Genomic DNA, 27,082 nt, shown 5'->3' with positions numbered 1-27,082 from the left:
TTTGTTACAGACATTACTAACAAACTAATCAGTAGATTCTATGACAGAATCACTAATAACCATACACTAACACACTTGTGAAGAGTCTCGGTGATTACAACAAAATTTCTATATCTTCAGGTATAAACACAGATTACCTTAACACCATCTGCTTTAGGTCATCGACTTAAGAGAGTCTTTAATTAATATTATGTATTAGATGTATTATGAGCATTTATAAGAATTGTAAATAGGTTTTTCTGCTCATTTTCTTATTATGCTGTACATTAACATTAGAATAATATAATACTATGATTGCTAACCAAATTAAATTAAAAATTTTAAATAGAAAATGATCAGTAGATCAGTAGCTATTAAAATAGATATAAGATGTATTGTGAACATAATTTAGTAATAATCAAAATCACTCTCCTCCATCCATTCGTGTGAGACTTGGTTCACTCTCGACTGAACCTAAGCCTCCATGATGAATAAAAATGTGACGAGTCGTCCGTGTGAAGTCGTGCATACACGCTTCCATTGTCGTTTATCGCTCGGCGTCCGCGACATTAAGCTTTAACATTGGAAAATTGTAATGTTTCGTTTGACATTGATGCAGGGTCATGACATACATATATCTATTACACGCATCCATATAATGTTTAATATATAACCTTTCCCGTGTTAACCCTTTCCACCCGCGGGATTAATAACGGCTCGAGATAAACGCTCGTCCTTGTCACATTATTTATTTATTTTATTTATTTTATTAATTGAAAAATCAACAGACAGGATGTACAGAGATAGGTATAAAAAACACAAAAAGTAAATAAATAATATATGTAACACCCGAGTCCAATAATAGATTTTTACAAAAATGAAAAAGATAAATATAAGGAAAACAAATTAAAAAGTAAAGAATAAAGGCATGACAAAATATGTAGTACATTGCATAATTAAACTATAGTATTAAAATAATTGGAAAAGGTTATAAGATAGAATATAAGAAGAAATTGAAATTTACAAATATAAAAAACAAATGAAAAAGGTAAATACAAAATAAACAAATGAAATGGAAAGGAATGAAAGCTATAATATGATTAAATAGCACATTACATAACTAAACTAAAGTATAAAAATAATGGAAATATTGGAAAAATAGAATAGAAGAAAAAATGAATCAATCGGTCAAGATTCTCTTGATGTTAGACCTGAATTGATGTAGGGAAATACCAAACAGATCAACCTCATTCAGCTCTCCGTTAAACATACGATAAACGCGCTGCAGATAAAAATATTTTTGGGAATTAGTATTGAAAGGATCAAGTGAAAAGAGTGCAACGCGTCTAGGGTATCGAACTGGGATTCTGAAATTAACCTTATTCAGTAAATCAGAACAATCAAGGAAACCATTTATGAGCTTAAAGAAGAATATAGCATCAGAATGTCGTCGCCTGACAGAAAGATTGTTAAAAGAAAGGATTTTTAAAATGTCGGAAACAGTAGAATGGGTATAGGTAGGAAAAAGGTAGCGTAAGGATTTAATAAATTTAAGTTGAACTTTCTCAATACAATTATGCGGCACTCGGCACTGCAATTTTCCCGACTCGGGAGTTTTACATATTACATTATATTATATGGGCAAAATCTTACATTTCATGTCATATACTATACGAGAAAGTTTTACAAAGAATCCTTGAACTTTAGTTGTTCTCGCATGAAAACAATTACCGTTGTATCGTATTGTGTTTTTACAAGACGCAAGACTTGCGAATCGAATATGTTTGTCCGATTTCATTGCCGGATTTCGCTCACTCCGTTCTAGAAATGAAATTGGAAATACATACAAATCTTGCAACATTTTATCGAATGAATTTCCCGTTATATTGCGCCATAACTTACATACGTTTCATTTTTGCGCAACGCATAAACAGACACAATATAGAAAAATTCTAATTCCTATATGTTATAAAGGATGTTTCGAAGAATATTTATTTATTTAAAAATATTGGGAAAGCGGAAAAGCCGATGGATCTAAAGTCACTCGTTGTTCGTCAAAAAATGAAAATAAATAAACGGAGAGGAGAAGAATACAACAATCTTATATTTTATTTCAATCGAACATATCAAGTGTCAAGAATATTTGAGTGTTTTTTTTTTTTACATACTTATTTTTACATATATATATATACAAATATACCAGGAAGGCTTAACAGGTAAACCCCAAATGCGCCTTCCTGGTCCACATAATTATTACATATGTAGATACATGTAAATCTAAACAATATCTGACATCTATCGTCAGATATTACAAATATCGTATTAATACGATAAATAACTTTCATGTAACAATACGAATTTTATATTCGATAAACAACCACAGAGACATCTATGGTGAGCAATATGGCGAAACCTTAGATATAACAATAACTAAAGGTTCGCAACAGAAAATTGGGAAGGAAACGCAAATTTTACAGAATCGTTTCAATGAAAATCAGAAAAATTGGCAAATTCTGATAAGAAACGATCGACCTTGACGAACCAAGGTCTGGCCAATAGCGAGACTTAGCGGGAATCGAACTCGTAACATCAAGTACAAGATAATTCAACATTCACCACTAGACCACGCTACTGGTGCTATCTTTATCTATCACTAGTGGTTTTACTCGGCTTCGCTCGGTGTTTATAATATTAACCGCTTAAACATGACTAATATAATAGTAAACATTTTATTAAAGTTATTTGAATAGTTTTATTTTATATAAATTTATCTGAATACTCATATGTTTATTTTATTAAATTTACTGTCACGAACAAACAAACATATATACTAAGTCTCTTTCGAAATTATATGTATACCAGAATCCGGTGACTGCGCCCTCAGCGCCTTCGCCCCCGGGGACTTATAATCCTTTGAATCGAAAAAATCGAATCGGCCCCTATGAATTGAAAAAACAAATCCAATGTATTGTCTATGAACCAACGAACGAAGGTTACATATATGCAAAGTCTCTTTCGAAATTAAATATTAGATTGGTATTTTAATGGGAGTGCAAAGAAAAAAACACACTCTAAATAAAGCGTTGACGCATCAGGCTCGGCACGAGCAATTGTACATACTACCATATATATATATATATATATATATATATATATATATATATATATATATATATATATATATATATATATATATATATATTTTTTTTTTTTTTTTTTTTTTTTCAATAAAACATATACACGCATCCTTACAGTTCGCTCCCAAGCGACGAGTGTACTAATACAGATATAATACAATAATTAAAACAATACAAGCATTTTATACACACACACACACACACACACATTCATCATTTTGAATGGGTGAACGGGTTGAATCGGTAAGCGTGTAATGCACGCACTCAACTTTGTACGATTAATACATGCGTGTGCGCCTATAAATTACCTTAAATTATATATTTGTATAACCTATAACTTTATTTTAATTGGTGTATCAATTCCTTTCCGAAGCCACACGTTGAAATCGTGACTTATGTTCTTCGGCCAAACATCCGTCCAATAGTCCGTCATATACATATACATATGTACATATGTATTATATATATACATATATATATATATTATTGTCATAAAAACATTCAGAACTAATAAAATTTTTTTGTAGAAAAACTTGTAAAAAAATGTTGGAATCACCCGTATAAATGTATAAATCCTCAAAGCGAATTTTATGCATATTCAAATAAAAAAAAACAGCGGAAGCTTTCATATAAAATGAAATAGAGAGATAGGACTCTTATAAATCAAACCCATTTCAAACAATTTTATTTTTATGTATTTTGATATTTATTTTTTATTTGCTACATACAAAAATCACTTAAAAATGACTTTTCCATCAACGTGATAGTACTTTTATATTATGTGACATTAAAAGCTTTGTAAATTTGAATACGTTTGTAATATAATGTAATAATATACATAATGTATTTTAATTTACATTACAAACATTCCGTTGATTATATTGACCTAGCGTAATGGCTGCCGAAGTTCGGCCCATAATCTAATACAATAAAGTTTACCATTCAATTAAACTTAAGCTTAAATAAACATAACACAATTTCCTACAGCATTTATCTTTGATATTAAATATTTAAATTTGAATTTTAGGTGACTGTATCGACCGTGAACATGTTGACGACAGTGCTGAATGACAGTCCCATTTTTCCCGAAGGCGAAGAGGACCAAGCCGAACTCACAGGACCATTACTGATGGACAGTCCACAGGTGAGCATCTTAAATATATATAATAAAAAAACGTGAAAGCAAAAGTTCAAAGGTCGCGTTTTATATTCAACGAGTTATAAAGTCGATCGGGCGTTTGGATTTCCTTCAAACGCGTCGATACTTTCCATAGATAAAATATAGTTTCAATGCTTCTGAAACTTTGAGTAGTGTTCTGATAAACTTATTTAGGGTTCGCTATGCATCACCTTTTAAATATTTGATATATTGCTTGCGAATATTTGGTATCGAAAGGAAATCTGTCAAATGAATACGTAGATAAAAAGTATGTAATTACTGCCAAATTCATACAATAGCTACAGGGACCAAAAGTTGAGCCCGGGGCGTTAGGTTGACGTCTTTTATAGTTTTGTATATAATATTAAGATATATAAATTATTATTTTGAATAAAAATACCAATTATTTTATTTTACTACCGCCATCTATGTATGTATAAAACTATATAAACGTCACCCAGATTTCAAATTTGCAAACTTCAAACGCGTCTTAAACGATATTTTATCTCTATCATAATGGCGGAGGATTCATTTTCTTATACTGATGACCAAAATGAGCAATATAGCAAAGAATGAAAACGATCGGATAAGAGGCAAATTTTTTCCTGAATTGTAATCGTAAGTGAAACGTAAAGGAGGTTTATAAAAAATAATTGGGTATTGTTGCGTAGGGGTGGGTGGAGAATCCAATTAAAAGGCCAACAGTCGTTTCACAGCATTTATTGATGATTCAGGAGATACACGCATTGCCAGTGCTCAGTCCAGAATGACATGATATCGCCTACGTACCGCCTTATAAAGGGTAGATCTCTCAGGACGCCTAACCTGTTTACCTGTTGTATAGTCACGTATTCGGATATGTATTTACACGACATTGGGTCTCCCCGTGCCGATTCTGAGAAATAACTAATAACGGTCATTGTTTAGCCTAAATGCACTTATATAGATATAATCCTAGAATAGAGTCCAGATATAATCCTGGAAGTAAGTGCAAGCACTTACATAGTTAATCCGATAAAAGATAACCCTTGAACGGTCACATAGTCTCTGAGATTCTATTCGCTTAATCCGCGGCGTACGTAACAGTATTTTTAAGAATTTTTGCGTGTTCTACATTGAAACATATGGTAGTACAATTGTTCGTACCGAGCCTGATACGTCAACGATTTATTTAGTGTGTTTTTCTTTTCACTACTATCGAAAAATTCTCCATACAAAAACTAACGAAATATCCAGATAACACTCAAATGTTCTTGACACGCATAAGAAATATATTTCAACACAAAAAAAACTAATATGGATCAGCGCTCCAAAGTCACGGGTTTTTGCGATCGGTTCCGAAGGTCGCCTATGGGCCGGGCCGCACCGTGCAACATTGTCGGCCGACTTGTTGCGCGACATGAAAAAATGTATGGAAATGTGTGCGACAAACAAGTTGACGAGTGTGGCATGTCCCATATACCTACATGCATTGGTCTGGTCGCCCTCAACCAAGTTGTTCGCGAGTTGAGCGGTGCGGCCCGGCCCTATCCCTCATTCTCTTGTTCTTCTTCAGGTAGTTAAGTCATCGCCTTTGGGTGTGGAAAGATCGTTTTTTTTAAGAGGTTTTTATTTTCGTCTTAATTTTCAGATCTAGTGTACCACCAGCCGCCACTGGTCACTAATAGAAAATATTATATTTTATCACTTCTCAGATTCCAAATGGTTCCACTCAAAATACACAACTAATTACATAAAAAAAAATCATCAAACTTCAACCCTTATATGTTAACATTACCGGAGCAAGGGGGGGGGGGGGGGTGTGTGGTTATATTTAACGTTTGAAACCCGCACAATAAATTATGTCATGTACATAATTAACGGTTTAGTATGCTTGAGCTGTGCGTATCGGCTAGTCGTTTAAATTATGCATCGCTGTCGTGGGACGAATTTATTAAACGTGGGAGTTAAATTACATGTGTTTGAACAAGACCACAATTGATTACACGCTTACAACCCCATCCCCGTACACTTCTACGGGGCAAAACCCCGGACTAACAACCCCCAAGCGTCGAACGATACCTGCTTTGTACACATATTTATGCTCGAGTGTTTAAAGTAAATAATTTCCGCACAATTTTTGTTGCCCTTTCGTGTAAGTGGCTGTTTGTTAAATTCAATATTAAAAATATATATAATTATTCGAATCGTATGGAATACACGGTTGATTCCAGCAACGAAGATATACTAATGGGCCAATTATTGATAAATTTCGAAATAAGTGGGCCAATTTTTTATATCCTAATAGGAGATATATTTACATAGAACACGTATTGGAAGCTTTCCATAAATAAAACATATTTTCGATGTGAAAATCTTTCATTATAGCTGAAAGCTATATTGGAACACGATATTGTTTACTAGTGTTGTGCTCGTTGTTAAGCTATCTCAACGTGTGGTTTTGGAAACGATATCATATATATATATATATATATATATATATATATATATATATATATATATATATATATATATATATATATATATATATATATATATATATATATATATATATATATATATATATATATATATATATATATATATATATATATATATATATATATATATATATATATATATATATATATATATATATATATATATATATATATATATATATATATATATATATATATATATATATATATATATATATATATATATATATATATATATATATATATATATATATATATATATATATATATATATATATATATATATATATATATATATATATATATATATATATATATATATATATATATATATATATATATATATATATATATATATATATATATATATATATATATATATATATATATATATATATATATATATATATATATATATATATATATATATATATATATATATATATATATATATATATATATATATATATATATATATATATATATATATATATATATATATATATATATATATATATATATATATATATATATATATATATATATATATATATATATATATATATATATATATATATATATATATATATATATATATATATATATATATATATATATATATATATATATATATATATATATATATATATATATATATATATATATATCGCTATCCAAAAAGACCATCGTATTTGATGATATGTATATATATATATAATTTCGCTATTCCACCTGTGTATCGTACGAATGTAATACGAATAATAACAAAAGAAAAAAAGTTATATATATAGTATTCGATGCGAATGTTTCCGCTAAGCAAATAGACCGAAATAATTTAGAAATAATAAACCGCCATCTATTGAAAATTTATTTAATGAAGTTATTAAATTAATTAATTTTTCTATCGGTGTTTTATATTGTTTATATTTAGTTAGGTAGGTAGTTTTTGACATTTTTTTTCATATTGAATAATCTATATATATATAGTTACTTTGACTGTTAAAAAAAGTTTTTTTAAAAACATACCTCTTCTATAATTTATATATAAAATTATCATTTTGAATAAAAATACCAATAATTTTATTTTACTACCGCCATCTATGTTTAAAACTAAAAACAGGATAAACGTCAGGCACTTTTCAGAAATTTAAATTTCAAACGCGTCTAAAACGATTTTTTTTCTCCATCGTAATGTCGGAGGATACATTTACTTATTTGGATGATCAAAATGAGCAATATGGCAAAGTATGAAAACGATCGGATACGAGGCAATTTTTTTCCTGAATTGTAATCGTAAGTGAAGCTAAAAGGAGGTATGTAATAAAAATGAATGTCTGTCTGTCTGTGTGTCACGAATAGGCTCCTAAAACACTGAACCGATTACGATGAAACTTTCAGGATTTGTTGTATGCATGTCTGTGAAGATTACTGTGAAAAAAAACCTCTTTATAATAGTATTCGTAATTACGATTTTACTGACGCGAAAGTAAAGCTATCGTGAAAGTGAAAATAATCGTTATATAGCCTACGAGTGAAGTAAAAATATATAAGAGACATAAATACAGTCTATAATGCAAATTTTATAAAATATAGAGTGAAAAAAGAAAAAAAGTTATAGGCGTTTAAACAATTAAAATCTGAAATAGCGAGAGGGTGGTGAAAAGGGAAAAAACGATCGGAATAGTATGGATAAATACGGCAACTTTGTAATAGACGATAATGGAGTATTTTCTAACGTGTCTATTACGATTATTTTTCACCATCGTAATGGCGGATTGATTTCCACATTTGAAGATTTTTAGAGCGATTGGTTGTCATTTTGACTGTGTGGGATTGCAGGATGAATTACTATCTAAATGGTCTTTAAATAATAACCTACCAATCAGCTTAACTAAATGCCATGTTATTTCCTTCTCAAGGTCTCTTTCCCCTATTGAGTTCGCTTATAGCCTTCGGAACTATCAGTTAACGCAAACTGACTCAACTGTTGATCTTGTTATACTGTTTAGAAGTGACTCATATTTCTGATATGTGCTGAAAGGCTACCAAAATGCTTGGATTTGTTTTGCGCAATTCTCACTACTTCCAAGATCCTAGTAGAATGGTGTTACTTTATTGTTCGCTTGTCCAGAACATATTGGAGTTTGGGTCTGTAATTTAGAGTCCCAGCTGAAATTAAATTCTCTCTCTTGATAGAAAGAGTTCAAAAAAAATTTCTTAGATGCCTTTATATGAAGAAATATAAATATTAACCCTATTTATTTCTCACTGCCGTTTTACAAGGTATGCTAGGCTTTGACTCACTATCTTCGAGAAGAATTGTTGCCATTTCCAAATATTTCTTTGGAGTTTTAAAGGGAAGAATTGACAAACCCTTCGATTTTATCTGAATTTAAATTTTCGGCGCCTGAATGCGGTAGAGCTTTGCGTCATCGTTTACTTTTCCAACCTATTCCTGCGAAAACGTCTGCTTTCAATAACTCGTCTCTTGTAAAGGCTATCCGGTTCCTTAATGTGATTGATGAGCATTTGGATCTGTTCAATTGTCATGTTGATGAGCTGGTTAGGTTCTTGAGATTCAACACGAGACTATTTGATTGAGATGAATGATTAGAATTTTTATTGTTTTTATTTTCTTTCTTTTGTATTGTTAAACTAGTGTGACGCTTTGGGGCAACCTGTCAGGTCACACTGGTCATTTTATTTTTTTTATTATTATAAATAATAAATTAAATTAAATTAATAAATAATGATGACCAAACTCAAAGAACTCAAATTTCGTCAGACGAAAAAATCGCAAGCGAGCTAAGAAGAGGCTAGTAAATAAAAATTCGACCGCGTACGGATCGAACACAGGACCGACACATATCTTTTAATTTTTTTATTTAATAAAGTTAAATGCCAACACCCATGCGATGATATTTCATCGGGTACAACACTAGTACAATAGAATAGTAAGAATTAAATATGCAATATTTTATTTTATATATTTTCTCTATACACACATACATCATGTGTTTTTTTACCGTAACAAACTCTATGCTATATAAATAAGCTATTTTTCTTTTTATCAACATAAAAGTAATTTGTGCGTGAAAACTTTCCCAGCGTACTTCTTACAGATCGCAAAATCGTTACAACGTCTCGCCTTCTTGTCTTTTCTCTCTCTCCCCTCGGTAATTGTCCAATTTATCAGTTTTACATTTGACGCAAGAATTAAAAAGACAAATGGTCTGCGTCAACCCAAGCGTATAAATCAATTAACAAGGTCATTTAAATGACAGTAGAAAAAATGTTCATTTCACTTTCGCTCTTCTCTCGTTCGCATTCGAACGAAGGACGATTTAAGAAGTGTCTAGAATGGAATTTTTCATTTGTAAAACACTCCACGTCTAATCTTTCGCATAAATACGCACATCCATTCTAGAAATAAGCCAATCGTTAAAATTGTTCAGAGTTCTTTTTTTCTTATTTTCTCTCTTACAATTTGAGACAAGTTGAGATGAGGGAGGACTTATTGCGGCAACCTTTTCAACTTTTTTGTTCTTTGTAATGCCTCTGCAGCCGACTTCGAGATGAAACTGAAGCCATGTCTGGCCTTTGGATTCAACGATAAAGAAAAAAAAAGTGATACTTTTGCGAATAACCGCAATATCTCTATACGTATACACCTACATATGTATATACAAGCAAACAGATGAAATTTTATAAATGCAATCGTTCGGGAACATCTGTTGTATGCCACAAGAAATATGAAATGAATTGCACCTTTCAATGCAATGGAAAACTTTGAAAAATTCAACTGAAAGTTCAAGTTGAAATATTATACAATTTTAGATATCCTTTACTAGTATGTATACATACATATATATGTATATATTACGAGGAAAATATCTCACGACTCTTGAGTCACGTGTGAAGAGCTCACTAGTCTGGTTTGACTCTATTAACTCAAAAGCTCTCTTGAAGTAATATGTTGAGAGTCATTTCGCCCACTCCAAGATGCGACTCATAGTCGACATATTAGATATAATTTAGCATCTGAAATAAAATAAAATATATTCACATGGAGCAGGGACCTTCAATCAGTGGTTCGTAGTCAAATCAAACATCTCAATTTTAGAGGAAGTAAAAACTTAAAACCTATACATCTGGTAGGAAACGATCGACTTGGAGTCACAAATCAAGGTCTGGCCAACAGCTACTAGTTGGAATCGAACCGAGACCACTCCACTCGGAAATAGAATATGCCAACCACTAATCCACATGGCTGGTTATATATCATACATATACATATGTATGTATATGGATACATTTTTGATAAACTTACATTTTCGGTGCATTTTCTTTGTATTTAAATCGTCAAATTTAGAGATGCCGATAGACTCGAAATTTGCGAGACATTTATGAATCAGCGAAATTCGAGATGCTAACAACTCGAAAATCAGATGAATTGGCTGACTCTGGTAGGAAACGTTCGACCTGGAGTCACAAACCAAGGTCTGGCCAACAGCTACTAGTTGGAATCGAACCGAGAACACTCCGCTCGAAAACATAATATGCTAACCATTAGTGTACGCTGCAGGTTTAAAAATAATATTGTAACGTATACTAAACAGAGCCGCCGAGTAATTGCGATCGGATTAGGCCGGGTAGCGTCCTGAGAGACCGTGTGACCGGGGTAAGTGGTTTTAAGGATTAGCGACAAGCTAAGTGCATGAAACAATGATTGCACTTCTCATACCGTGGGAATACATATCCGAATACGTGACTATACAGTAGGTAAACAGATTAGACGTCCTGAGAGATCTACCCCTTATAAGGTGGTACATAGGCGATATCATGTAATTCTGGACGGAGCACTGTCAGTGCGTATATCTCCTGAATCATCAATAAATGCTGTTAAACGACTGTTGGCCTTTTACTTGGATCCTCCACCCACCCCTACGCAACAATATATTACTGTGACGTATAATAATTCTTATTTTGATAAAATTTATTAAAAAGTTTTTTTTCTGAGAAGGGGTCCGTAGTTTGCATCTGACTGGCAAAGGGGTCCTTATTACAAAAAAAAATATTAAGAATTCCTAGCCTTATACATACATAGAGGCTTTGATATTTCGAGAGTGTGAAATTGTGGGTAGGTTGGTGGTAATAAAAAGCTGGGAGTTCTCAAGTTGTTCGCGCTCGAACCCATTGTTTATGTTCATTAATCATTAGCAGGCATCCGCGAGAGGTGAGCAACTCTTCATAAGTTTGGGTCGAAGCTCACGTTCAACATTTTGATGTTGTCGACTAATTTAATCTGTAATGATTCTCTCGTGTGGAAAGTTGTGCGTGAACGTCATTAGCTAAATTACAACGTGCCAAACTACGCGAAATTTAATCTTCATATTGGTATTAATACTCATACTGCTTTTATTTTGCTAATGTGCTAGTTACGGCCAACGTGATGCTCGTTTTCTGAAATCGGCAGAAATTTTATCAATTCAACAGGAGACTTACACCGTTACACAATTAAACCTTTTGAGTGCTGACGTCTTTTCTATTGAAAGCCCTAGAATTGTTTAGAAATCTAATAGAAAGCAGGTATAAAATTGTAGCTAATCCAAACAAACCCTAAATCACTACTGGAGAAATATATGTATGTAAGTGATAATGATTAATAACACTGTTCGACAAATGACGACTTTTTTTGGTTCAGAGACGAGATATGACTTTTCTTATAGATCTATGCCTAGTGAACACGAATCTGGTAATAAAAAATGTTAATTGGCTCGAGATTCGGAGATACATGTGTTTTTTAAATCGCGCGATTTTTCTATATCTTGGCGTTGTTCGGTCGTACGAGCTTTTAGCTCGCAACATTACCGATTTAAAATTCAGTACATTTTCAATTAACACTTTTAAACGAAAACAAAAAATATTGTGGCTAGAACACTATCTTAATAAACATGTTTCAATAGAAAATATTTTAAATAAAATAGTATTAACAGTGGTAAAAAATCTCAAATGGAAATACGTATTTTTGACTTTTGATTTAAACTGGACGACTACTTAGAGAGATTTTAATACTGAAAAGTACTACAAATAAAAGATAAAATACCCGACTATAGATTCCAATATTCATTTTGAACAGGAAATTGACACATTTTGAGACATCGACCGAACAACACGAAGATATAGAAAAATCGCGCGACTTAAAAACACATATATCACCGAATCTCGAGCCAATCAACATTTTTTATTACCAGATTCGTATTCACTGGGCATTAGGTCTATTAGAAGAGTCATATGTCGTCTCTGAACCATTTTTCGTGTCGAACAGTGTAATATTCGTTTCCTTTTGATTTACTTTCCTTTATTACGGCTTAAAGGGGTAGAGGGACTGCCGGTCGTGTGGCACAGTGCAACTGGTCACATCACTGAACTAGTAATGAGCTAAAACTAATTGACCGTAGCCATAAAAATATGAAGATTGTCCAACTACCCTATTTAACTATCGCCGAGGATTTCGAGTTTTGTAAAGGTGTGTGGTAGACTCTCTAATATATTTTGCAACAATATAAAATAAACAAAAGAAATCTATTAATTAATGTATTTTTGCAAAATTATGTAGTTCCATCTTCTTCATTGTTGTTAAAATGTAGTGCTCACAATCTAAATTCCAAGGCACAATCTAAAATACTCAGCAGTTAAGGAGAAATTCTGCTATGGTTATAAATGCAGTCTCACAGTTTCGCGTTGTCAGTTCTGATATCTCTAGCAGGAAGTGACCGAATGCTGTTACCGACCACTAAGTCTGTTCGGGGGGTTTTCATTGTTAGCCGACAGCACTTAAGCCTGGAGATAATCCTCTAAAACCAATTATAACGGCGGCTGCTTTAAGCATATGTTACACTATTTAAAGGTATCCTTGTTATGACAGAAAACGTATTTCGAAAAAATTTGATTTGACAAATGATTTTTATGACTTCCAAAAATGCCAGGGCAACGCCATGCAAGTGTGTTTATTACTATGCATTTACACAGTTTTCAATATAGAAAAACCAAATGTTTCATACTTTTATACGAGGTACCCTAGCTTAGACCATAGACATGTTTCGGAAGGGTTTGAAGTCTGGAAGCGAAGAGCCCTCTTAACAAATGCTCCAGAAACGCCGTGGAAGTATGAATATCTATTATGTTTTTAAACAGTTTTCAATACAGAAAAACCATTTTTTTTATAATTTCTCAAGTTGCCATAGCTCAGACCGTAGATATGCTTAGGAAGGGATTTAAGCCTAGAAACGAAGAGCCCATTTTCGAAAATACGTAGGTAACGCCATGCGTGTGTATATCCGCTATGTACACATATTCAGTTTTCAATATAGAAAAATCGAAACTCATAAAAAGCTTCTAAAAACTAATATTTTGATACTTTTTCAGGGTAGTAGACGTGTTTAAAAAGATTTCTTACATAGATAGTAGACGTGTTTAAAAGAGCCTCTCAAAAATGATGGGCAACGCCATGCAAGTGTATTTATTCACTATGTATTTACATAATTTTTAATAAAGAAACACCATTTTTTTATAGTTTCTCAAGATACCCTAGCTCAGACCGTAAAAGTGTCCTGGAAGAATTCGTAGCCTGGGAGCGAAAAGCTCCCTTACAAAAATGCACGGGTAGCGCCATGCAAGTGTATTTATATACTATGCATTTAAAAAAAATCTAATTTTGTACCTGCATATTTGTATACTACCTCAATGTAAATATACTTTGACCATAGACGTATTTCCTAAAGGTTTTCGTCAATTCAACCAGGAAACACCGTGTCTACATAAAACTAAACTGTTTTCAAATTAAGACCACCATATTTTGTGGGTTTGGTGCATCCGCTCTAAAATCGCCAGATTAACAGAACGGCAGCTTTAAACGTAATTCTCGTTTTCTCGAATGATAGATTGCACATCAGATGTCGAGTAACCTTTCGATGTGTACAGATGCAATTATTAAAATTGAGTTGGATCTTTCTGGTGAGTTTAATAAGGCAAGATTCGGAACTTATCGAATCTTGCCTTATTAAACTCGCCTGAAAGATCATTTTAATAATTGCATCTGTGCACATCGAAAGGTTACCCGTCATCTGATGTGCAATCTATCATTCGAGAAGATGTGAATTGCATTTAAAACAGCCGTCCGTTAATCTGTCGTTCAATTTGTCTAGCGATTTAAGAGCGGATGCACCGCATCCATATTTTGTACATCATTTCGGAATAATAAACTTCAAGTTGGAGCTCCTTGGAAAGCTTCTGTTCCTGGTAGTCTTAGCCAGTGAATATATGTACATACCTAATACAACATTTTATGTTCAGATAATTATACAATATCACCTAAGCTAGTTATGAAAAATCAGCTACAACGCATTTTTTATGTAAAAAAAATTGTTTGAGAGAGGTATTTTGGATAGACATATCTTTACATTATACATGTGTATATATTAAACGAATTTATGTCACAAAAACGTGACCCAACCGTTCCCACTCAAAAACCAAAGCAACATTTCACATGAAAAATACAGTTGCGCGGAGCAAAATATACGTCCATTTTTTCAACCGAAACCCTAATTTTTACATCAAAACAGGGGCATTTGTTACCGTGCGATTTAATATAGCACTTTCGAATCCAACCGAGCTTTAATAGTCAACATATTGGCTCTATTAATCCGGAACGTGGCAATCTCTCGGTATCAATCATTGTCGCCGGGACGACCTCAGACGAGGCCCTCAACAGAGGCTGGTTAGGATGGGTTGGTTTTTGGGGTGGAATCTGAGTGGGTGGGCGGGTGGCTGTCACCCCCACAAAGCCGCTCATCCGTCTTGGAATTTTTCGACGTCTCGCGGCCATTGTCGCCGGCGGCGGGGCCTTTATTGCACACACACACACACGAAACTCCGTGCAGATAGGGTGTGAAAGGGGATGAAGGGATGGGGAGGTCGTAACTAACGCCAAATTGTATCGACACCGCAAACCTAATCGACCATAAATTGCCGAACGCAAATAGCCACTTTTTTGCTGAATTGTATGTACTTGTACTGCTACTTGTATAAGTGCTGTTACTTGTATTTACAAAATGATAACACCTCTTTAGAGATGTTTTACAAAATTAAATAGAAATATTAGATGATGAAATCCTATAATCAGATTATTGTGCTATTTTATTGGAGGGGGACATCCTTACTTGCATGCGTAGAGTGCAAATAATATTCAAACTCTTATTTTATTCAAACTCTTATCATAAGTCTTATTTTATTTATTTACTAGCTGAACCCGGCATGAGTTGCAATGCCACAATAACGCGTGCAATTCCCGTTCCCGTTCCACAGACATTCAATTTTATATATGTGGGAATTCATGTAAGGGAAGATCGTGAAGAGGGAGAAATTAAACAAGACTTTATAGCAAGTCTTTTATTCGTTGTAATGTTTATAGCTTTACTTTCGCGTCAAAAAACTCGTCAGTAAAATCGTTATTAAGGCGTCAGTAAAATCGTAATTACGAATATTATTATAAAGTGGGTTTTTCCCGTTTTTTTTCACAGTAATCTTCCCGTACATGCATACAACATATCCTGAAAGTTCCATCGTAATCGGTTCCGTGGTTTAGGAGCCTATTCGAGACACAAATACAGACATTCAATTTTATATATATATATATATATATATATATATATATATATATATATATATATATATATATATATATATATATATATATATATATATATATATATATATATATATATATATATATATATATATATATATATATATATATATATATATATATATATATATATATATATATATATATATATATATATATATATATATATATATATATATATATATATATATATATATATATATATGTATATGTAGATTTATTTTATTTCAATCGAACATGTACACTCGCCTTTACAGATCACTCCAAAGTGACGAGTGTACTAATACAGATACAATACAAATTCATGCTACTGAATATGCGAAAGAGGGGGAGGGGGATGTTGATTTTATTTATTTTATTTCATTTCAACGTACAGATCGCTCCAAATCGATGAGTGTACTAATACAGATACAATACAATTAATACAAGCATTTTATACAATGCAAATTCATACAAAACTCATTTACAGTGATATATACCGGGTTCTATCCCTGAATGACAATGAATTTTTCAGAGTATGCTGTTGGTCAGACCTGGATTTGTGACTCCAGGTTGATCGTTTCCTATCAGAGTTTGCCAATTTTCTCTGATTTCATTGTTGAAACGGTTCCCGGAAAAAAAAATTGGCTAAAAATCCTTCCTACCTACTATGTCACCACTATTTGAAAAATTTGATTGATGTACAATAAAAATTTATGTACAATTCATAGATGTCTCGTTAATTTGCGAGTTTTTTCAGTGTCTCGCAATTCAACGACTTATAATAAAAATGCTGTATTTGTATTTGTAATTGGCCAGGAAGGCGCATTGGGATTTACCTGTAAGGCCTTCCTGGTATATATGTAATATAAAAATATGATTAAAATAAAAATATATTATATGTATATCTATGGAGAAATTTTTGCAGCATTTAATTATACAAATTGGCAAACCTCAAAACGATGAATAACTTGATATTTGCGAGAGAGATTGGAGAGGAAGCGTTCAACAATGAAAATAAAACAATTTATAAAATATATATACATACATATATAAAAAATGTGTCATCATATTTATTTATTTATTTTTTACATACTATATACCAGGAAGGCCTTACAGGTAAACCCCAATGCGCCTTCCTAGCCAATAACAATGTAGCATTTTTTTATTACAAGTCGTTGAATTACGAGACACTGAAAAACTCGCAAATTAACAATTCTATGAATTGTACATTAATCATACTTCAAGTAGTGGTGACATAGTTTGTAGGAAGGATTTATAGCCAATTTTTAAACGGGAACCGTCTTAACAATGAAATCAGAGAAAATTGGCGAAATCTGATCGTGAAACGATCGACCTGGAGTCACAATATCCAAGTCTGACCAGCAGCACAACAGATGTACTCATCAAAATTCTTTTCCAATCGACGTCAGCTCATGGGATCGAACCCGGCGCCTCTCGGTATTAAGCAGAAGCTTAACGACCGAGCTATGCTGCTGGCTAAATATATACATATTATAGGGCTATTTTGTGTGTCTTCACATGTGTCTATGTGTCTGTGTGCGATAACGCTCGCCGTACCATAATAGTTGTTTTGATTCGACATAATTACATCACAGTTAAAACACTGCCAACAAAACGGACGAATATAATACGAACATAATACCAGATCACGAAGAAACTTATATATATATATACTGTTTGCTAACAAAATAACCTGGTCATCGGGGGGACAGTCATGGCTCTAGCCCGGGGGTCAAAAATATGTACGAAATTTAAATCCATACATGTCTCAATGGATTAATTCTGTAATTCATTAATTAATAATTGTTATTTCGTGTTCTTCAACTTTTGGAAATACAGTTATTTATGTAATAATAAAAAATGCTGCATTATTTGTAATTAATTGTCCAGAAAGTTGCATCGGTGCATTTAAATGCAATTCTCATCTTCTCGAATGATAGATTGCACATCAGATGACGGGTAACCTTTCGATGTGCACAGATGCAATTATTAAAATGGTAATTATTAAAATTGAGTTGGATCTTTCAGGCGAGTTTAATAAGGCAAGATTCGATAAGTTCCGAATCTTGCCTTATTAAACTCGCCTGAAAGATCCAACTCAATTTTAATAATTGCATCTGTACACATAGAAAGGTTACTCATCATCTGATGTGCAATCTATCATTCGAGAAAACGAGAATTACGTTTAAAGCTGCCGTTCTGTTAATCCGGCGATTTTAGAGCGGATGCACCAAACCCATATATCTATGTAAAATAAAATATTACTTAAGAGAAAAATTATATAAAGTCGACCAAATGTTAAGGTTAAGATTATATCTATGTATAATAAATTAGTTTTAAAATAGGCACAATGCTTCGAGGCGAATCTACATGTACTACCAGCATCATTACACCCAACGTATAAATTCGAATACGGTTTCCAAGATCGACGCAATGTGATCGTAATTGTCGCCTTTATGCCTGAGATATAATCAGATAAGACAGAAACAGTGGCCCGTTTAAAACAAATGTATTTTAATCGAATCGCATTTGATTTTATCAAGAAATCGTGAGCCTTTGTGGGCGAGTGGACGACTTCTGTTGGAAAATCGAGATCAAAAGGAGCGAGGAAATTAGCATTGCTAACGTGACTGTGAAGGCGTCGGCCAATTTGCATATTGCGCTTGGCAAAGAGACAGTCTGAGACGTTTACAGGTTTCAGGTTCCAGGTTCCAGGTTCCAAGTTCCAGTTTCCAGTTTCGGTTTCTGGTGCGGTTACAAGCCGCCCCCTTTCACAATTCTAATTCCTCGCGTTTCTGGCTTTGACGTTTAACCGCTCGTAAATCAACTAGCATGCCTACATCTGATAAAATATTTTCACTAGATATGCGTGTATATATTGTACATATCCACTTTGCTGTGATAAGAAGCTCGCATGTCACTTTTAATTATGACGAATCGTTTTTTTAATGTATTTATCAGTTGAAATATTCAACGACTTTACATTCGTTGAACTACTCATTTCACTAAACCAAGGCTTCAAACCGTTATTTTTCTTTATCTATGTATGTACCTAGTAATAATTTGAACTCAACATTTTGACTGATTCGAACTTAGAATTGATCACTGATAGGGATCTTTTTTTATTTTCAATCTACAGTACATTTAGTTCTATATGGTTTGTTTTCCTTATATTTATCTTTTTCATTTTTGTAAAAATCTATTATTGGACTCGGATGTTACATATATTATTTATTTACTTTTTGTTTTTTTTATACCTATCTCTGTACATCCTGTCTGTTGATTTTTCAATTAATAAAATAAAATAAAATAAATTAAAAATGATGTTCCGGATAATGATTCTCTTAAAATTTTAATAATATTGTTACGTACGCCGCGGATTAAGCGAATGGAATCCCCGAGACTATGTGACCGTTCAAGGGTTATCTGTTATCGGATTAACTAAGTGCTTGCACTTAGACCAACGGATATCTGTTATCGGATTAACTAGGTGATTGCACTTACTTCCAGGATTATTTCCTCTAAGTGCATTTAGGCTAAACAATGACCATTATTAGTCCTTTCTCAGAATCGGTACGGGGAGACCCAATGTCGTGGAAATACATATCCGAATACGTGACTATGCAACATGTAAACAAATTAGACGTCCTGAGAGATCTACCCTTTATAAGGCGGTACGTAGGCGATATCAGGTCGTTCTGGACTGAGCACTGCCAGTGCGTGTATCTCCTCAATAAATGCTGTGAAATGACTGTTGGCCTTTTACTTGGATTCTCCACCCACCCCTACGCAACAATATCTTGAACTTCTTAAAACTACAAATGAATAATTTAAAGCTACTATTCGATATTCGATATTCGAATATTTGGGATCCCTAATCACTGACCCCTTTTTCATGATCTAGAAAAAATGTGTGTGTGTGTGTGTGTTTTGGATATTTTTTGAACACCGTTAGTCCTATCGAACTGAAACTCAGTATCGGTTACTGAAATACTTATTTATATAAGGTAATTTTTTTTCAAATTTTTAAATTGACCGGAAATGGTACCTCCCCTTATAGGTGTCCTCTTTTTTTTAATTTTTGAATTTAATTATCTCCCAAACGGCTAATTGAATCAGATTGAAAAATTTTTACATGTAATAGAAATTGTAAATTTTATACCCAAATATTTTTAAAATATTTTTTCCTAAGCGGGAAATAGTACTTTTACTTTTATGTTTTTCTCAGAAACCTTTTAACTTATTGAACTGAAATTCCATATCTAGAAGTTTAAGGTTAATAACAAGTTATGTCTAAAATTTAGTAAACATCCCTCAACCGGAAATGGCAGTTTACTCTTGTTCGATTTTTCTTCCACTATTTTTTTCGACCCCTTTTTTTAAGTTTTTGAATTAAATTACCTCCCAAGCCGCTAAGCCAATTTAGACATTGAAAATTTTTTACATGTAATTGAAATCATAAATTCTATACCCTAAAATATCAGTCGTATTTGATGCTTGGTGTTTTTTTCTTCTCTTCTCTGAAAAACTTCTCTGTTTTTTTATATTACTCGCAGATGGGCAAGCATCGGTAAAAATTGCACAATCCATTCAAAAACACACAATAAACAACATGGAATAGAGTTTTAGAAGGAAATTGATCCGATTGTATTCCGTGCGTTGTAGCGTATTTATAGAGACGTACCTCGTAATATTGAAAACAATTATTTATTCGTAAGGGCAATTCGCAATTATTTATTCGTATTATTTATTCTATTATTATTACATTTATCTGCCGAAAAGAGAAAAAACGATCAGAACAGTGTGGACGATAGACGTCACCGTGAAGGAAGATGCAGTATTTTTAAACGTGTCTATTACGATTATTTTTCACCACGGTAATGACGGACTTCATTTCCACTCATATTGATGACCAAACCGAGCAAAATGGCAAAGTTTGAAAACGATTGGACAAGAACCCAAACTTTGTCAGACGACAAAATCGATTCTGAGCTTAGAAGAGGTTAGTAATAATTAACTAACAGAGTTTGTAAATAATCGTTTCCTAACTGAGTTTCCAAATAATAATTCCTCAAATAAGTTAAATCCAATGGATAAATATTTTGAGGGCTTGTTTTCTCCAGTACGTAAGCTTGGCGCCCAGTTGGCCGGGCGCCCGGTGAATCATTCACCCAATAGTTGCATCGCCCAGTAGTCGCGTCGCCCAGTAGTCGCGTCGCCCAGTAGTCGTGTCGCCCAGAAGACACTTCACCCAGTCGTCACATCGCTGAATCGTCTCGTTTTCCACTACGACCTATCGCGACTGGAAGGGTTTCAAACTAGGCTCGATTGAATCTTCTTCCTAAGGCTAGAAACCCTCAAGCTGAACGAATCTTCTGCAATGTGAAAGCACCAGATGATAGATCATAAATCATATAAGCTATTGGGATTTATCTGCCGAGTTGCGAAGCCCTTTAAGAATCCGCATACTCTAATATTGCTCTATAACAGTTTGGTTCGCAGTAATATGCTTCTTTTATATGGTCTCCCTATTACCAAACTCACATAGATCATTTAGAGACAATTCAGAAGCGTTTTCTGCGTCATTTATCCCATAAGACTGGTCTTGTTAAATTGTTACCATCTTATAATGACAGACTATCTTTTTTCAAGATCGCAAGTTTTTCTCAGTGCATTAATTTTATACAAGATTGCTAATGGTATCTTTGACACATCTGTGTTGAACGAAATTAATTTTAACATTAATGCCCGATTCACCAGATGTAAAAATATTGTTTATCCACCAATTTGTCGTAATAACACTTCTTTTAATAATGCAATCGCACTTATATGCCGTCTTTATGATGGTTTAGATGATTGTTCCGATCTTTTTGCTGACTCTTTCAGTATTTTTTTAGCTAAGGTGAAGAAGCTAATCTGTCGTTGATTTGCTTCTTCACCTTCATTGCTATTAATTGTTTTTCTTTTTTTCAATTTTGATATTTTTTTGTAATTTTTTTTTTGTTTTCTTATATTATTATTATTAGCCAGCAGCATAGCTCGGTCGTTAAGCTTCTGCTTAGCGTCAAGAAGGTGCCGGGTTCAATCCCTGAATGAAAATGAATTTTTCAGAGTATGCTGTTGGTCAGACCTGGATTTGTGACTCCAGGTTGATCGTTTCCTATCAGAGTTTGTCAATTTTCTCTGATTTCATTGTTGAACCGGTTCCCGGAAAAAAAATTGGCTAAAAATCCTTCCTCCCTTCTATGTCACCACTATTTGATGTTTGATTGATGTACAATAAAATTTATGTACAATTCATAAATGTCTCGTTAATTTTCGAGTTTTTCAGTGTCTCGCAATTCAACGACTTGTAATAAAAACGCTGCATTTGTATTTGTAATTGGCCAGGAAGGCGCATTGGGATTTACCTGTAAGGCCTTCCTGGTATATATGTAAATAAATAAATATATAAATATATTACCATATGGTGCTCACTATACATGGAATATTATATTTTTACATACCTCCTTTACGTTTCACATGGCTTTCGAGTTAGTGGTCATTTTTATCTCTTATCCGATCGTTTTCATACTTTGCCATATTGCTCATTTTGGTCATCAATACACGTTAATGTATCGTCTGCCATTACGTTGGAGATAAAATATCGTATACAACGCGTTTTAAACACGCGGAAAGTAAATCTTCCTGACGTTTAATAAGCGTTCGTCCCGTATCTTCCATAACCTGTTCGCCTTGATATGGCGATATAAGATTTTAATTGTTTAAACGCCTATAATTCACTCTATATTTTATGAAATTTGCTCTTTAGGTTCTCATTATCTCTCTTATATATTTAGGTCACTCATATTGTTCTGAACGTTGATAGTGATACGATCTTTTATTATTATTTGTATTTATTATTATTTTTTGTATCACTATACTGCTTTCTTGTTTATATATTATTCTGTATGTGTGCCAATTTAAATAAAATAAATATGTCTCCGTGTGTCTTAATTTGGATGCATCTTATTAAATAGACGCAGAAAATATCACGATAATCTTTCATTACCGATTAAAATAAAAGCATGTTCACGCCTCTTCTCCTATAAATTCAAAGCTTTGACAAATTTACTTGAGCAAGACGAACGAGTTGACTACGATTTATATCATCCATTTGAAGCGACTGAAACGAATATGTATACGTATAGTAAATTTATAGTGTGGCAACCGGTATAGTTTTCGAACGTCGTTGTCGGTTTGTAGCCGAATTTCCGCCATAATACATCCATCGGAGAGAATCATTTGTTTGACTATTTTCCTTGAAAGCCTCCGTCGAGAACAATACAATTCCGTTCCGCATCTTTTACGACCGAAAACCGACACATTTGTCAATCAAACGAACTTCAACCGATTGAACACGATTTCAAAATAAAAAATAATAAAAAAAAAGGAAAATGTTTCCATCGTAGCACATAAAACGATATGATATGAAACTCGAACCGTATATAATCACCGCATAAATTCTGCGATTGTAATAAGTTACGGTGTCGTGATTTTAGTCAACGACCCAATTTCGGCTTTACGACGCATTTTCGCCCTCGGAGTGCTTAAACGGTACATATTTGATGATTATTTGACGTTTCGGTGTCGTATCAATGCAATATCAATACTGTTTTCGATTTATAACCGAATTTCGAATAAACTTGCGGCTACAGTAGTCGGCCGTTTAATTAGATAAGTTTTCGCCGATTTCAGACTTATACATATTATATAGATTTTCATCTGAAACTAATCATATAACTGTAATTGGAGAAGTTTTCGATGAAGATTGAGGCGGATCTGAAGATTTCAACGATGAAATATAATACATGCACTTATAAGGATGTTGCAAATTTAAATTTAGTTATAGTATCGGTTCTAAATTTACATATAGTATCGGTTCTAAATAGTACACACGAAGGTACAAAACGCGCACGAAGACACGTCCCCCTTTGAAGGTTCATCCTTTTCGAATTTCTTTATAAAAAATATTGATATACATATAATACATTTGTATGTGTAGTGTAGTACTTGAGTTTGAGATCAAAAGTATTTTTTATGGCTTTTGAATTTAAAATTCGAAATGACGATTTGTTCGAGGAGAAATTTTCACGGAAATTGAAAATGGAAATTGATCGTGACCGTTTTCTGGGGAAAAATCGTCGACGGATGCAAGGATTTTACAATCCTTGCAAAAGCCCGAAATATTCGAGGATGATTGATGATGTTGCACGCTCGAGATTGATTGCCTGCCAATCCTGCGCTCTCGACATCGGGAAAGAGGTTTTTCCCCTGGAAAACTCCTCTCGAATGTTTTTCCCAACTTAACATTTTTTCCGCGACATTTTAAATTGTTCAATATTTGAAAACTGAGTCACGAAAACAACAATTTGTATATATGTATGTATGTATGTACATTTGTATATAAGGTTTGGGTGGTGGAATCCTTGACGTTAAATTTAATAAAATGTTTACTATTATATTAGCCATGTTTAAGAGGTTTATATTATATTACAAATACCGAGCGAAGCCGGGTAAAACCACTAGTTATCTTATATGTATAGGTACATATATTCAACAGCGGCATGTTTCGGTAGTTGGGCTATTGCCTAGCACTGCGAGGTCGCCGGGTTCGATCCCGTGAGAAAACCTCGCTTGAAAAGAATTTATTTTAAGTATATTGTCTGCAATGCTGCTGGTCAAACTTAGATATTTGTGACTCCAAGTTAATCGTTTCCTATCAGAGTTTTCCATTTTTGCTAATATCATTATTGAAACGGTTCCTGCAATAAATTTGAAAAAAAAACCTTCCTACCCACTATGTCACCACTATTCGAGTATGACTTATGTACAAGATTCATAGGTGTCTCGTTAATTTCGAGTTTATCAGGGTCTTGTAATTCAGCGACCAATGTAATAAAAATGCTGCATTGTTTGTAATGGGCTAGGAAGTCGCATTGGGGTTTACCCGTTAGGCCTTCCTGGTATATATGTATGTATATATATATATATATATATATATATATATATATATATATATATATATATATATATCTGTAAAATAAATAAATAAAATATTATATCGCTATTCTGTCTGTGTGTGTATCTGATAATTCTCGCCTTACTATAATAGTCGTTTCGATTCGACATACATATGTACGTCACAGCTAAAGCACGGCCAACAAAATGTACGACTATAATATTGAAAGAAAAAATATATACTATCTATATACTGTTTGCTATCAATGTTTCCTCTAGGCAAGTCTCTGAGCATTAAGCGCCATCTATTGAAAATTTATTTAAATAATTAATAAATTTTTCTATTGGTGTTTTATATTGTTTATATGTAGGTAGGTAGGTAGTTGTTACCATTTTTTTTCATATTAAACAATTAAATATAAATATTGTTGCGTAGGGGTGGGTGGAGGATCCAAATAAAAGGCCAAAGTCTCTTCACAGCATTAATTGGGTGATTAAGGAGATCCACGCACTGCCAGTACTCCGTCCAAAATGCCTTGGTATTGCCTAAGTACCTGCTTATAAAAGGCAGATCGCTCAATGTATCTTCTTCGACACGTTTGTTTACCTATTGTTATAGTCACGTACCAGATACGCAGTCCCACGGTCTCGGCATGCTTACCCATGCTTTCACGCTGTCAGTTCTGAGAACTCTAGTGGGAAGTGACCGAATACCGTTACCGACCACTCAGACAATTCGGGGGTCTCCAATGTTAGCTGACTGTAACAGTCCTCGAAAACCAATTAAAACGGCGGTTCCTTTTAGCATATGCTACACTACTTTCAATATTTTCAATAACTATGGGTGGAGGATCCAAAGAAAAGCATTTATTGGATGATTAAGGAGATACACGCACTGCCAGTGCTCCGTCCAGAATGCCTTAGTATGGCCTAAGTACCTGCTTATAAAAGGCAGATCGCTCAGTGTATCTTCCTCGACACGTTTGTTTACCTATTGTTATAGTCACGTACCAGATATGCAGTCCCACGGTCTCGTGCTGTCAGTTCTGAGAACTCTAGTGGGAAGTGAACGAATACCGTTACCAATCACTAAGACAATTCGGGGGTCTCCAATGTTAGCTGACTGTAACAGTCCTCGAAAACCAATTAAAACGGCGGTTCCTTTTAGCATATGTTACAATAATTTCAATATTTTCAATAACTATGGGTGGAGGATCCAAAGAAAAGCATTTATTGGATGATTAAGGAGATACACGCACTGCCAGTGCTCCGTCCAGAATGCCTTAGTATGGCCTAAGTGCCTGCTTATAAAAGGCAGATCGCTCAGTGTATCTTCCTCGACACGTTTGTTTACCTATTGTTATAGTCACGTACCAGATATGCAGTCCCACGGTCTCACGGTGTCAGTTCTGAGAACTCTAGCGGGAAGTGGCTGGATGCCGTTACCAATCACTAAGACAATTCGGGGGTCTCCAATGTTAGCTGACTGTAACAGTCCTCGAAAACCAATTAAAACGGCGGTTCCTTTTAGCATATGTTACAATACTTTCAATATTTTCAATAACTATGGGTGGAGGATCCAAAGAAAAGCATTTATTGGATGATTAAGGAGATACAC

At 33.4% G+C, this 27,082-nt stretch overlaps 1 protein-coding gene across 1 annotated transcript in view; it reads left to right on the top strand.

Annotated features, from left to right (window-relative positions):
• The window catches only part of LOC143912864 (uncharacterized), a 260,640-nt gene that overhangs the window by 118,980 nt on the left and 114,578 nt on the right, over positions 1-27,082 (top strand). Inside the window, exon 4 of the mRNA XM_077432304.1 lies at positions 4,144-4,260. Coding sequence (XP_077288430.1) covers positions 4,144-4,260 — 117 coding nt within the window. The remainder of the gene's footprint in view (positions 1-4,143; positions 4,261-27,082) is intronic.

Source organism: Arctopsyche grandis, chromosome 1, assembly GCF_051622035.1.
Source record: "Arctopsyche grandis isolate Sample6627 chromosome 1, ASM5162203v2, whole genome shotgun sequence".
In the NCBI taxonomy this organism is placed as follows: Eukaryota; Metazoa; Arthropoda; class Insecta; order Trichoptera; family Hydropsychidae; genus Arctopsyche; species Arctopsyche grandis.
This window is presented reverse-complemented; position numbering and strand designations above follow the sequence as displayed.